The sequence below is a fragment of the Eurytemora carolleeae genome, unplaced genomic scaffold, assembly GCF_000591075.1.
Source record: "Eurytemora carolleeae unplaced genomic scaffold, Eaff_2.0 scaffold2000, whole genome shotgun sequence".
Lineage (NCBI taxonomy): Eukaryota > Metazoa > Arthropoda > Copepoda > Calanoida > Temoridae > Eurytemora > Eurytemora carolleeae.
The window spans coordinates 20835-36403 of NW_019397888.1; the positions used below are offsets into that span (position 1 = coordinate 20835).

Genomic DNA, 15569 nt, shown 5'->3' on the forward strand with positions numbered 1-15569 from the left:
ATTGTTTTTAAATTTATTAAATTTGTGCTTTTTACAGCCTTGGAACTGCGCGTGCGTAGAATGGTTTAGGAGCCATGATAAATCCTGAAAAGAAACATTTATAGGGATTGTGAGTTAGCATTGAATTATATATCCACGTTTTTCCTGAAAATCTGTATTTTTCTACAGAAACGCTTCAAATATTTGAAAACTTTGTTTTCAAACTGTTCTATAATTATGGAATATTTATCTGTACTTTTTTTCGTTTTTTTTCTGCTTTTGCTCTAAAACTACCTTGCGCATTTATGCGGCGAGTCAAAGGGACAGAAATAGTAAGAATCGAACACTTTTTAAGATTGAAATAACGATACAATGAACAAAATCTAGTCTTTTAAAATGCCCCAAAAAACTTTTGTTGGGGTTTAAATATCAGAGTAAAATCATTATGAACAATAATCATTCTAACATTTTCAAAGGTCTTTTAAGAAAAACTCATGATTTTGAATCTATTTGTAAAATTTCCAATTGTTTTTTTTAGGACCAGGTGTAACATTTTAGTAAAAGTAGAATTAAATTGAAAGAATGAATGACCTGGAACAGGTGTAGGGAAGGGACCAGGATGATCAGGGCTTTCTGTAAAACTAAACTGTTGAATCAACCTAAAAAAATTAAAATAATAAAAATAAAAAATAATAAAAATGTTCCAGAATTTCTTCTAAAATTATGTTTCAGAATTTAATTAGCGTATTTTTACTTACTAAAATATAAAGATAGATGAGAAAAAATTGTAAATGGTGTGATTGGCTAAATATAATAGATTACAGGGGATATGAGTTCCAAAACTAACACTTGACCCATTTCTAACAATGAGTGTTAGAAATGGGCCAAATCTGCAAAGTTATCTTTTTCAAGAATATACATCTTAAAATCCAAGACAAGTAGAACAAAATTACTCCATATAAATATAAAAAAGACAAAAATTATATATTGAAACAATGAATGTCAATTTTAAACTAATAATAGGGTGTGAGAATTAGTTTTTGATGATTCTTGATTTCATTTTCTAAAATATCCCTATTTTGAAACAATTACCGGATTTTAGCTCATGTCTCGTTTTCGGAACATATCCTGGTTTTGAGATAATTACCGGAATTCATATCAATGACAATTTTCAAGTATTTACACACTTAAGAAACAAAACAAGATTATTTGATAAGGTAAAATATAAACAAAATAGAAAATAAAAAAAATGTTCTTTTATAGTTTAAAAATCATCACAGCATTTAGAAATCAAAATAGTAATATTATTTGTTCTTACAATAAAGATTTAACTAGAAATGCGGGAAACTGTTTGTTTTAATTAATTTAACAGATAAAATGTGGAAACTTAGATTCTAGAAATAATTCAGAAGTTAATTTAGTCTTCATAAGATAATTTTTGTTTTCAGTGATTTATTTTGTAAGTTATGAAAGTGAGTTTTGTTTTGAATTGTGGATTATACTCAAAAACGGGAAAGTGGGTTTTGTCTTTAAAACGCGACATTGATTCAAATTTAGGATATGTTCGAAAATGGAAAACCTAACATTGTCTTGAAAACGGTCAAGAGCTTTAATATAAAAAGAACTCCTATTATAATTTTGATTTAAAAAAAGTTTAAAATTAGGAATTGTTGTCCTTGTCATGTTTAATTAGATGTTGGTTATAGTTTTTTTTTTTTTATCGACTTTTATTCTGGATATGGGCCGGGATCCCAAAAACCCATACTTTCAAGTTGTGCCCATTTCTAACACTCAGTGTTAGAAATGGGCCAAGTGTTAGTTTTGGAACTAAAGTCTCCTGGATTAAGGTAAGCAATAGTTTTGACTTTTCCGTAATCAAAACAAAAACCTCAAAAATAAATTTAAAAAATTTTGAAATCGGGGTTTTTATTATATTATTTAATTGTAACATGTATGCCTAAAAATATAATAATAAAAAATACAGCTTTCCACTCATGTCTCAATTGTTAAACATGTATTAAATGCTAAGAATGAAATGCCTTCTTTTTCTTGGCAAAACGATATCTCTGGTTATTTAACTTCTGGATGTTGGATTTTAAGATTTTAAACTTTTTAGAATCTTTTCACTTCAGAATCATAGATTCTACCATAATTTAGCAAAATTTATTAAAGTCTTCCTCAAGCCAAGATAAACAGGGTGTCCGACCAGACATTAAAGTTGAGAGACGACTTAAAGATCGTCTTTGATCATATATCTTTGTTAAAATTAAAACGAAATATTTTATATCTCTGGTAATTTTGAAAGCACAAAAGAGACAAACCGCATTTTGGAATTGCAAAGGCTAATGCAATTTTGTGATAGTTATTAAAGAATTCTACGTCTAAGATTGGTTTATGAATCAGTGCGGCAAATTATTCTAAAGGTAACAGACGACCTTCAAGTCGTTTCTTAATTGTATTGTTTAGTGAGACACCCTAAAGTATATGATTGTCGAGAAAATACCTGGTACCGTGGGGCACCCTAAAGTATATGAGTGTCGAGAAAATACCTGGTATCGTGGGACACCCTGAAGTATAAGAGTGTCGAGAAAATACCTGGTACCGTGGGACACCCTGAAGTATAAGAGTGTCGAGAAAATACCTGGTATCGTGGGACACCCTGAAGTATACGAGTGTCGAGAAAATACCTGGTATCGTGGGACACCCTGAAGTATAATACCTGGTAAAAATGATAAAAAGTTCAGATTTTGCCAGAGATTCTCCTAAACACTGTCGTTTACCTAAACAATTAAAATCATGTAAAAATTGATTCTTAAAATCTGCAAAACTTCACTCCTCATGTCAACTAAACTTCACTCCTCATGTCAACTAAACTACACTCCTCATGTCAACTAAACTACACTCCTCATGTCAACTAAACTACACTCCTCATGTCAACTAAACTACACTCCTCATGTCAACTAAACTACACTCCTCATGTCAACTAAACTACACTCCTCATGTCAACTAAACTACACTCCTCATGTCAACTAAACTACACTCCTCATGTCAACTAAACTACACTCCTCATGTCAACTAAACTACACTCCTCATGTCAACTAAACTACACTCCTCATGTCAACTAAACTACACTCCTCATGTCAACTAAACTACACTCCTCATGTCAACTAAACTACACTCCTCATGTCAACTAAACTACACTCCTCATGTCAACTAAACTACACTCCTCATGTCAACTAAACTACACTCCTCATGTCAACTAAACTACACTCCTCATGTCAACTAAACTACACTCCTCATGTCAACTAAACTACACTCCTCATGTCAACTAAACTACACTCCTCATGTCAACTAAACTACACTCCTCATGTCAACTAAACTACACTCCTCATGTCAACTAAACTACACTCCTCATGTCAACTAAACTACACACCTTATGTCAACTAAACTACCCTCCTCATGTCAACGTTAAACTAACCTCCTCATGTCAACTAAACTACACTCCTCATGTCAACTAAACTACCCTCCTCATAACAACTAAACTACACTCCTAATGACAACTAAACTACACTCCTCATGACAACTAAGCTACCCTCCTCATGACAAATAAACTACCCTACTCATGACAACTAAACTACACTCCTCATGACAACTAAACTACACTCCTCATGACAACTAAACTACCCTACTCATGACAACTTCACTACTCTCCTCATGACAACTAAGCTACCCTTCTCATGACAACTACACTACACTCCTCATGACAACTAAGCTACCCTCCTCATGACAACTGAACTACCCTACTCATGACAACTTAATTACTCTCTTCTTAAGTATGAAATAATAACTATCTGGTTCTCATGGCTAAAAGCTACCTACCTACTCCAAAAGGAACAAAATGATCATGTTTTACAAGCTTCCCTTCTGGATTCAAAAACCTTCTAGGATTAAATCTAAAAAGATAGAAATTATCAATGTTAAGGAATAAAGGATATATCAAATTATGTTTTGTGCATTGTAAGGAATTGAGCCTGTGCCACAATCTCAAAATGTATAATCCTTATATTTTTGCAACCTACATGATAGACAGATTGAAAAAAATATCAATAGATAGGGTTTATAAAAACTGTATTTGTGGCCAAGACTCGATTCCATTGCAATTTCAAATCTGGCTCAAAATAGGGTAAATTAAGCGCATTTTCAAATTATTTGATAAATAAAACTGTTAAAAATTAACCTTTCTGGCTCAGACCAGATTTCAGGATCTCTCATAATATAATAGAGCATTGAAAACACAAACGTATTCCTAAACAAAATGTTTTAACAGGCGAAAAATCTGATAGTTGAAAAAAATATGAATTTATGAAAGCCTTAATCAAGAAGATTGAAACAATTGTTATCGAATTTATAATTTCTGTTCAGACGTAATTTTATTTTACATTCCTGTAAATATTCTGGAAAAAGTCATATCGACGACCTTGTAAACCCAGGTTCATTTAAAATTCGGTGATGGTAATGGACCAAACCTCTGTAGAGTAAAAAAGTAGATGTTAGTTCCACATTTATTGAAAATATATTTCGGTCTGGGTTGACCCTCGTCAGTTCTTGAGATTGTTTCTGTCACAAAGATTAAAAACAAACTCAGGTTCATTACAAGAACCGGGCTGACCATTAAGTAGCTAAAGCAAGCAGTATTACAGTACACATACAGTCTATGTACACGAGCCGGGACGGTACACCGAATGAATCAGCCCCTTCAAGGAATATTCTAGTGATTAGATTATCAGCAAATAATGGGACTGTTAACATAATTAAAGAGACCTCTATTTCAAAAGTCAATTTCAAAATGTTACCAATAAACCGTTAAATCTTATATAATCGTTTCAAATTAGGACAAAATCAAATCTTTCTCTATAATGCTGCGTAAGTCTTAAATTCACATTTACAGAGAATCCACAATTGAAAAACATCAAATATCAGCTAGAAAAACAAGGATATCTCATCAATTTTTAAATCTTGATGAGGCAAAAGTTTAAACAGTAACCGTGTGAATCGGACAAGCCAATATGTTATTCTTCAGAAATATACCATACCGTTCATTCAATAAATTTTAAGAGATTCGAATGCAAATGGAATGGCTATATGGGATATACAGCTGGTGTCCCACAAAACATGACATTTGGTGAACTGTTTAGAATGTCTTCCATTTACCGCATTAGATATTAAAGACGTTTTGCGGTTTATTTAGTTAAACAAATCTTTTGCTCAAATATGTTTTACTTTAAAATCAATTTTACTATAACATGGCAGTCCATATGTATTTTTTATTATTCTCTTAGGTATCAAACAACATAACAAATTATGGAAGAAGACATTTAAAACTATTCACCAAATGGCATGTTTCATGGGATTATTGCCTATGATAAAAAAATGATATCCCTGCGGAGCTATTGATCCCATTCTCTGTATCTCCATTATAGTGGCCTCAGTCAAAGGTAATCTGAAAAAATACCTATACAGTGTGAATTGAATATCGTCTTTGTTTGTTTCTTTCCATACAGACAGACCACACTATAACGTTTGTTGCAAGTGACATATTTATTAAAAATTAACCTTACCGTTTACAAAATAAAATCCTAAACTAAATTTCACAAAAAAAGCAGACGACAAAAATTTCCTTCCACACTCATGGTTCTTATCTTAAAAGATAAATAAAATACAAACAAAATATATTTAGAATCTTGCAAACAAATAAATATTATCTTGAGAAGGCAATTTTAGTCCTTTTTAATCCTAAACAAAATGCCAGTTTTTTGTTAGTAAGTATAGAAGACATGGAGAATTAAGCTGAAAAAATTACCCTATAGTGGTAGGCAATTATATCAATACAATGAAGACGACTTTGATTTGAAATTTGATTTATATCAAGCTATTAAACAGCATGGATACATATAAACATAGAAGCTGTTCATTTAAAAAGCTTCTAATTGATTACTTGTAAACTTGTATTTCGAAAAAGCTCGTTAAAAAGAAAAAAGTCGTCTTCATTGTTTTGAAATAATCCTGGTTGGACTATTTTTGTCTAATTTAGGATGAGTAAAGCTAAAAAATAAATTGGTAAATATTCGTCATAAATTAATACTTTTCACAACGAACCAACCGGGAAAAAATTAGAAAAGTTTTATGAGCACAGAAATTTTTGCAGTAAACTGAACTAAAAATGTCGGGTAAAGCACGGGAAAAAAAGAGAAAATTCTTTATGATTATGGAAATTCAAAAACATCAATTCAATTTAAAAACCGAATATTAGAGATTTTATTTATTTCGACAGTATTGCCAGATTTTTTATAGCATAGTAATATACAATCTTTTAGAATTCGGCAGATTAAAAAGATAATATTGTACAGGAAGAACATTTGAAGGTGGGTCGAAAATTTGGCTGGCTTGGGCTTCCAGTTCTTCTACTGAGATTATAATAAGCTCTCTTGAAAGTTTTTCAAAAATTTTAATGAACCGAATTTGTCAGCGCTGTTAACCTGATTATATTGTAAGCGCTGTTAACCTGACTTTATTTTCAGCGTTGTTAATCTGACTATATTGTCAGAGCTGTATGAATTTATTGTCATCGCTTTAACCTGACTGTTTTGTCAGCGCTGTTAACCTGGCAATACAGTAAGCGCTGTTAACCTGACTATTTTGTCAGCGCTGTTAACCTGACTATGTTGTCAGCGCTGTTAACCTGACTATGTTGTCAGCGCTGTTAACCTGACTATGTTGTCAGCGCTGTTAACCTGACTATAGTGTCAGGGCTGTTAAACTGACTATATTGTCAGCGCAGTTAACCTGACTATGTTATCAGCGCTGTTAACCTGGCAATACAGTAAGCGCTGTTAACCTGCCTATTTTGTCAGCGCTGTTATCCTGACTATGTTGTCAGCGCTGTGAACCTGACTATGTTGTCAGCGCTGTTAACCTGACTATATTGTCAGCGCTGTTAACCTTATTTTTTTGTCAGCGCTTTTAACCTGACTATATCCTCTAGTGCTGGTTTTCTATCTCCTATCTCTCTATCTAACTCCTCTTGAACTTCTTTCTGAACCTAGACAATTTAATACTAAAAATGGGATGTATAAAGTAATAACAAAAACTTTTTTTTCATTGCATAACAAACTATAATAATGGACTTTTTGAATAATAATTAATTTTTCGTTTGTAAAAATTTGTTCTACTAAAGTACATGATTTATCTTTTTGAAGTACATGATTTATATTTAGGAAGTACATGATTGACTTTTAGAAGTACATATTTAATCTTTTAAAAGTACATTATTGATCTTTAAGAGGTACATGAATGATCTTTTTGAAGTGCATGATTTACCTATTAGAAGTTCATGATTAATCTTTTAAAAGTACATGATTGATCTATTAGAAGTTAATGATTGATCTATTAGAAGTTCAAGATTGATCTATTAGGGTTACATGATTGATATTTAAAAATACATGATTGATATTTAAGAAGTACATGATTGATATTTAAGAAGTACATGATTGATATTGAGGAAGTACATGATTGATATTTAAAAATACATGATTGATATTTAAGAAGTACATGATTGATATTTAAGAAGTACATGATTGATATTGAGGAAGTACATGATTGATATTTTAGAAGTACATGATTGATATTGAGGAAGTACATGATTGTGTTGTTATTATAATGTACCTCTGGATGAAGAATCATGAATGCAACAGCCCAAGCCAATGTTGTTGCTGTGGTTTCACTTCCAGCAGAAAATAGATCCATTGCATTAACAATCAGCTGCTCATCTAGAGGGAAAAGTATTCTTTGAAAAAAATACTTTCTTGGAAATCTTTGTTATAAAGAAACTGTAGACATTAATTCAAGAGACTGTTTATTTAAGAATGGTATGTCCGACTTTAAGTGAAATGCGCATTTCTGCCTAAAAATACAATGAAGCAAAATATCAGAAATAAACACTTTTCAAGCTTGAAAAATCAGATAAACGTTTAAAGGGTATCGTTGTGAATCGAGCATATCCTACTCTAGTTAAAGGGTCACTTAAAATTACAATGTCAGTCCCATGAAAGAGAATTTTGTTTAGAGTTTATTGTTAAGAGTTGTTTTATTTCTGATTTAAAAGACGATCGGAAAAGCTCAGTTGAGTTGAATACTTCTGTCATCCATAAATTCTCAGCTCTTTAAAGGGAGTGTTCGCGAAAAATGAAAGGGGGTATAGGCTTAATGCGATAAAAAAGCGCTTTTGATCGCTACTAATCTTACTTCTATCTGTTGCTTCTATGAGGAGAAAATTGTTAGAAACGACTCACACGGAAGAACGCAGCGCCCATACAAATTCGGAAAGATGCAACATTCAACTCGGATCGTAAACAAATCAATTTAATTCCAAACAAATCATTCAGATATTACAAACAATAGTAATCGGTTATTTTTCGACGCATTCATATATAGTTAATATTTCATAATATTTTTGATTTTGTTTTTTTAGATTAATATTCGCTGGCGCTGGATTTTCGAACATTCCTGGAAAATATGAAAATGTCGTCTTCATTATCAAAAATCCTCGAAACAGGAAAAAATGTAACTCTCAAATCATGAAAAATACAAAATATTATGAAATAACAACTATTTACGAATGCGTCGAAAAATAATCGATGACTATTGTTTGTAATATCTGGATAATTTGTTGGGAATTAAATAGATTTCTTTACGATCCGAGTTGAATGTTGCATCTTTCTGAATTTGTATGAACACTACGTTCTTCGGTGTGAGTCGTTTTTAACAATTTTCTCCAAATAGACGCAACAGATAGAAGTAAGATTAGTAGCGATCAAAAGCGCTTTTTTATCGCATTAAGCCTATACCCCCTTTCATTTTTCGCGAACACTCCCTTTAAATCATTAATTTTTGTTTTAATGTTTTCATACCATTAAAGTCAGGAGATCCGCCGGTTTTCATTTCCCTAAAAACAAATGTCTTTAACTTCAAAATATTTTTACAAGCGATAGCATATTTTTAAGTTGGAGGGTGTTGCATAGTGTTTCAATTTTATTGTGAACGACGCATTATAGTAAATGACAATCTCCGCAAAATGAATAGTACGTTTTATATTCAAAACGAGATTGTAATATTATAATGTATTTCTACATTCAAATTTATAAGGTTTTTTACAATTAAAATTACAATTTATAATTGTGAACTTCACATAGTTCAAGAGTTGATGAACATATTTAATGCAGTTTTCCAATATAAAAAACTGACGAAAGCCCGGAATATAGACCTTCTTGTATAAAAAATCTACCTGAACAGGAAAAGACTTTAGAAACGAATTTAGTTCATCAGAAAAAATTGGTAAATTTGGTAAAAAAAAAAATTAAATTATTATTTTAAGATCACAGGGACCAAAGACGACTCTAGACTCAAGATAATTTATGATTTAAATAGTCTTAATAAAAATTAAACACAACAACAGTTGTGCAGTATACACTGACTCATTTCACTTAAACTAAGTTAAACATATTTGTTTTAACATCAAATGTTCATAAAATTACTTAAATATCGTTTTCCTATTCCACATTTTATTCGTCCCGCTGTAGAGAAGGACATCGTTTAGTGAACGAACATAATTGTTATTTTACTCAACGAACAATTTATTGTACGAACGATTTTATTGAACGGACAATTTCATTGAATGAAGCATTTTATTAAACGAACAATTTGATTAACAAACAATTTTATTAAACCAACGATTTTACTGAACAAACGGTCGTTCAATGAGAAAACGAACGAAGTAAAGAGAAAATAAACTGTAAATTTTAGAATGAACGAAATCAATTTTAGTTGAACGATTGAAAAAAAACGAACGAAATGGGTCGTTCAAACGATGAACAACCGAAATAAAAATGAACGCGTCCATCTGTATCCCCCTGTAACTCTAACCTGAGATAAACATCAATAAAATCCCTCATATTATCCTCCTGATAGGACTCCTTGTGCTCCTCAACTATTCTCCGCATCAGGTTTTGTGTTTCTCCGACAACCTGGAGAATAAAACCGGTTTAAAGGGACTGTCCTTCTAATTTTAAGTGACCCTTTAATCAAAAATTTCACAAGGAAATTGAGCATTTGACACAAACTCTAAGATTCTAATTTCAATATCTTTGCAACCCAATGTCATAATGTAATAAATATCGGGTTATACGATATTACGTTAAATTTGCAATACGTTGTATGTGAATAATCTATGTTTGTACATAAAAAAAACTATTTATTCATTTAAACAGCGTTCTAAATGAAAACGTTGATAGTTCATGCATGGGATTTTAGCCGTATGGATTGTGTCCTGTTTAAGACATTGATCCATTGATTGCTAGTGTCCGTATTGACACCTATAGCTAACGAGATCGCGCCCAGCGTAGTGGCGTTAATAGTTCATGGGATTGTAGCCGATGTGGATCTTGTCCTGTTTGAGACATTGATCAATCAATTGCTAGTGTCCGTATTGACACCAATAGCGAACGAATAATGCCCCCCGTTGTAGTGGCGTTGATAGTTCCTGGGATTGTAGCCGTGTAGATCTTGTCCTGCTTGACTTGGATAGTGGACTGGTTGAGCCTGGACTGATACAGTAATTCTGTTTTAAATCATCTAAGGTTGAAATATCAAATTTGTACACCATCAGGTTGCAAAGGTAGAGGGACTAGACAATTTAATTTTGTGACAAAGACTCAATTCCTTTCACAACTTTAGATGTTTGATACTGAGAAAAAAAAACCTTAATAGTCACAAATTTACAAATAGATTGAACCTGTTGCTGTTTATTCCATCCTGTCCATTCAGGGGCAAAGTGTCGGCTCACAGGGACTGCAAATAGAAAGCGTAATCCCTCAACCTAGAACAGATATTTGTTATGTTTTAAACTTGAATGTTTATTATTTTTATGATTAAAGAATGTTAGTCCTCATATCTTTACTATACGCAATGTCACAGACATATTTCAGACTATGCATTATGTAAGATTAAATAAAAGGTTGCACCATCAGGTTCTGAAGCAGATAAAAGGGTTAGACAGTGCAAGTTTGTGGCAAAGACTCAATTCCTTTGCTGGCTCATGCATGTGGGAGGAAGTTAGGTTTGTACTTTATAGATTTATAATGTTTTATAGTTTAAAATATCATCTTAAAGGAATTGAGTTTTTGCCACAAACTCTGATTTCCGTATCTATATTTCTTTGTAACTCAATGTCGTACACCTTTGAAATATCAATGGTTTGCACCATGAGGTTGCATAGATATTGGGATCTGAAGATTTAAGTTTGTGGCAAAAACTCAATTCCTTTACTTAAAAAGCACTCAAAATGTGTAAAGCAATTGAATTAAATGGAAAAACATGAAAAATTAGTAAAAACGAGAAGAAAAAAGTAAAAGTTTATCGAGATCTGTAAATCTTGTTATTTAAATTACGATTCTCTGAATTAAATCTGAACCTAGATACTGAATTAAAATCAGGGTCTCCCACTAAACATGATAATTGAGAAACAAAATTAAATAAAAGAAAGGTGGAACATGTCCGTATGGAAACCTTTTTTGATAAACAATCATCAGCTAGTGAGCTACTAATGATCTTAAAGTCGTCTCTCGACTTTCATGTTTTTTGGGACACCCTTTAGTAAACCTGAATACTGTCTGTTATAAGCTTAACAAGAGTCTGGGCGTTAGGATCAGTTAAATCATATCTAAAAGAAAGGTGTGTGTAATGTATTATACTAAAGATGGAAATACATTTGGGGATTTTGTACATTTTACTTTCACGTATGAAAAGTAGGGCTGAGAAAAGTTCCGTTAACTAAACAGAAGTTTTTTTAAATCAAGGGAACGAATGGCAAAACCTTAAAATGGCTTTAAATTGCATAAAACTTGCAGAAAATAAAAAAATAAAACCAATTCGTGTTTTTTGATTTAGGGGTTTACAGGTAGAATTGAGGCGAGAGTTTATTTCATTTCATAATTGTTGTAAAATTTAGTAAAATCTTAAGAAATGATGAATATTGCATAGACCCTTGCCCCCCTCTTTTACTCAATAGAAACATCAGTAACTATCAATTTATCTTTACTCAGCCTAACCTGGATTTGTGAGCAGAAGGAAGGGGAAGGGTTCACAACAGAGAGGCGTATACAAGGGGGGGGGGGCTAATGGGACCCAGCCCCTTCCCCATGATCAGTGAAATCTATGGTTACTGAGCCCCCCCCCCCAGGAAAGAAGCAAAATCACCGCCCGCGGATAATTTCTTGAATGCACCCCAGGAGACCTGAAAAATGTACTTACCTATGGTTTGCTACGATGGTCCAAAGTACATTAAGAATTGCAACATTGAACAGATTTAAAACCAAGAACGGTTCGTTTTGTTTACTCCGGAATAGATCTCCAATCTTATCTGCTTCTTCTACTAGAACACCCTCTAGGCCTGGGGGGTAGAGATTGTAAAATCATTTTGAAAATTTTTCTCAATACAATTTTGATAAATCATTCCAAAAATTGTTTTTATATAAAAATCGTTTTAATAAATTGTTGCAGAGGTTGAGGGTAATCATTTCGTCTTTTTTTAACTTCAGTTGTCGAAGGTGCTTCATGGCCATTGGGAGGTTTTTATAAATTGCTCAATCATTTTATCAAGAATAAAGTCTATTTCTGTTTATTATGAAGAGCTTAGTCGTAAAACTAGTTTTACAGTAATTTGCTTCTAAGGAAAAATAAACCACTTCAAGGTGTGTTATTCAAATATACTTTTGAAATTTTGATAAGTAAACCAATAAAAAGTTGCACTCAAAAAAAGTCTAACACCGGTATCCCCAAGTTCCTAACCCCCCTAACAATAAAAAATAACAAAGTTTTCTAAATTATGCATATTATTATACCTTTTTTTCCAAATCCAAAATCTTTTAATGTTTTGAGAACAAATCTTCTCTGTGTCTTCCAAGCCTCCCCATCGTTAAAAAGCAATCTGGAAGATTAACGAAAAAAAACTTGTTAGGGATGATCTTTTTAATTTTCTCAACACAGACTATTTTTTGTTCTTCAATTACCCTAGTTTTTGTCCACTACATACCCTAGTTTTTGTCCACTACATACCCTAGTTTTTGTCCTTGACATACCCTAGTTTTTGTCCTCTACATACCCTAGTTTTTGTCCTCTACATACCCTAGTTTTTGTCCTCTACATACCCTAGTTTTTGTCCACATACCCTAGTTTTTGTCCTCTACATACCCTAGTTTTTGTCCTCTACATACCCTAGTTTTTGTCCTCTACATACCCTAGTTTTTGTCCACTACATACCCTAGTTTTTGTTCTCTATATACCCTAGTTTTTGTCCACTACATATTAGTTTTTGTCCTCTACATACCCTAGTTTTTGTCCTCTACATACCCTAGTTTTTGTCCTAGCATTCTGTATTTGTAAACAAAGCTATCAGGACGCCCAGCTGCATTGTCCTGGCTGAAACAAATCTTGTTCTTAATATAGAAATAACGACCCTGCAGTGATATACAGTCATCGTCGTATATATCAATACAATTAAGCCGACTTTTGATTTCATTTTTGTATTCCTACCATGCTTTCAAACAGCATGGGCTTCAAATAAACATTGAAAAGAGAAGCTATCAATTCACAGTTTTACTTTGCTTACTTAAAATCTCTTTAAATGAAATGAAGGCTTGTTAGAAATAGAAAAGAAAAGTCGTCTCCATTGTTTTTATATAAACATTAAACGCCGACTACTTAGATAAATTCGAATAATCCTCCATTTACAGAGTCAAATGTCCAAATCACGACGCCACATAAAAGCTTTGTCTGATCAAGTATGGATGCCATATCCATTATTTTTTTCTTGAAAAATGTTCATTTATGCAAAACAAAGGAAGAAACTGAATTAGCATTGAACAATTTCCAAAACGGACACACGACAATATCTTCCAAAAGATGGATTAGATACAGTTTTAAAGGCTACCGTTTAGAATTTTAATTGGATGGTCACTTTTAAATTTCAAGAACAATCCCATCAAAAAACTAAAAATTTAAAAGGAAATCAAAATCAACCTTTTAGATAATAAACAATAACATTTTATGATTGGTTTATTTTTGAAAAATAGCCAAAAAGAATGAATTTTTCTTTTTATTAATGATTATCAAGGGAAGTTTGAATAACAAGATTGATTCCTAAAAAGCTCCTTTGCTGTATTTAAATCGTAAAGAATAACGGCAGGATATTCTCCAAGGAACAGGCCAACCTAGAAGAAAAACGTATTAAACATTTATGACAGATTAAAGTTATATACTGCCTAAATATGTATGCCAAACTAAATCTTCATTAAGACCTTTCAACAGTTATTGAAATTCAATATTATTTATTATTTTTCGGTATGCCCAGTAGGACTGATCAAAATTCCGTAAACAACATGGAAGATTTTCAAAATTATCGGAAGAGTCCGTTAACGAATGGCAAAAATAGTAATTCATTAACAAACGGAAATAGTCGTTTAAAAAACCGTTTTAAAAAACGAGACATATGTTTAAAAAAACTGCAGCGTTTGTTATTGTTTTTATGCTTAAAGAATAAGCTACATGACACTTTTTTACGTATTTTGATGTTATTTTAGTTGTTTTGATATTTTTGAACGTTGTCGTCAAATTTTTTCCAGCTAATTTTACATAAAGTAATCGTTAACGGCTCGTTAACGTGTGGCACCTTTACCGATTTCTAAAATATCTGCACTTAACGCCGTTAAAAATACTAAGATCAATAAGGAACTGTAGTTTTCAAAGATAACGGAAAGTTTCCGTTCTTTGCTAAAAATATTAAGATCAATAAGGAACTGTAGCTTTCAAAGATAACGGAAAGTTTCCGTTCTTTGCTAAAAACGCACTACCTGTAAAAACAAAGTTGTAACGGTTATAATTAACCGTCCAAAAAACGGCTTGAAGAAAGACAGAAAGTGTCCAGTGTTTGACTTTATAGCTAGATTTTTTTAAGTTATAGATAAGATTTGTTTTTAATACTTGATTGATAATGAATTCAAAACATTACTTAGTAACCATAATTAGGACATTCTATAGACAACAAGAATTGACTAAAAATTTAGTCAAGTTCAAGGTACTAATGCAAGGAATTTTATTTCAGAGGTGTACGCATTTTTTTTACTGCAGTGTACTGTCTTTGGGCGGAAAAGTAAACACAAGACGGATGTCACAGCCTGCAACATGGAATCCATTTTCACTAAAATAATCTATGAAATATTCTGGTCAAAGGAAACTGTTGTGTGAATTATCAAAATTAAATGCTTTGTCCCTCCTCGGATACTAGACGAACACTGATGCATCTATTTTTGTTTACAAATTCCGCCCAGAGAAAACTGGTTTCAATATGTACGCAGAGTATACACAACCGCAATTAACTTTCCTTGCATTACCCGCATAGAACAAGCGACGCTGTTTTAGAGTCTGAAAACGACCCGCACGACCACAAAAACGGGCGCCGGCCCGACTCTGTTTTAGTACTA

At 32.3% G+C, this 15569-nt stretch overlaps 1 protein-coding gene across 1 annotated transcript; it reads right to left on the minus strand.

Annotated features, from left to right (window-relative positions):
- Nucleotide 1: 1 nt before the first annotated feature.
- On the minus strand, nt 2-14300 carry LOC111716236 (methyl farnesoate epoxidase; the record flags this gene model as incomplete). The annotated part of the gene is made up of 16 exons (XM_023491673.1): nt 2-84; nt 571-638; nt 2699-2759; nt 3859-3932; nt 4217-4285; nt 5369-5479; nt 7005-7078; nt 7702-7805; nt 8946-8980; nt 9958-10058; nt 10826-10909; nt 11692-11752; nt 12343-12481; nt 12933-13018; nt 13441-13509; nt 14230-14300. Coding segments are annotated over 16 exons (1260 nt in total), but the record flags the coding sequence as incomplete, so codon positions are not given.
- Nucleotides 14301-15569: the final 1269 nt, after the last annotated feature.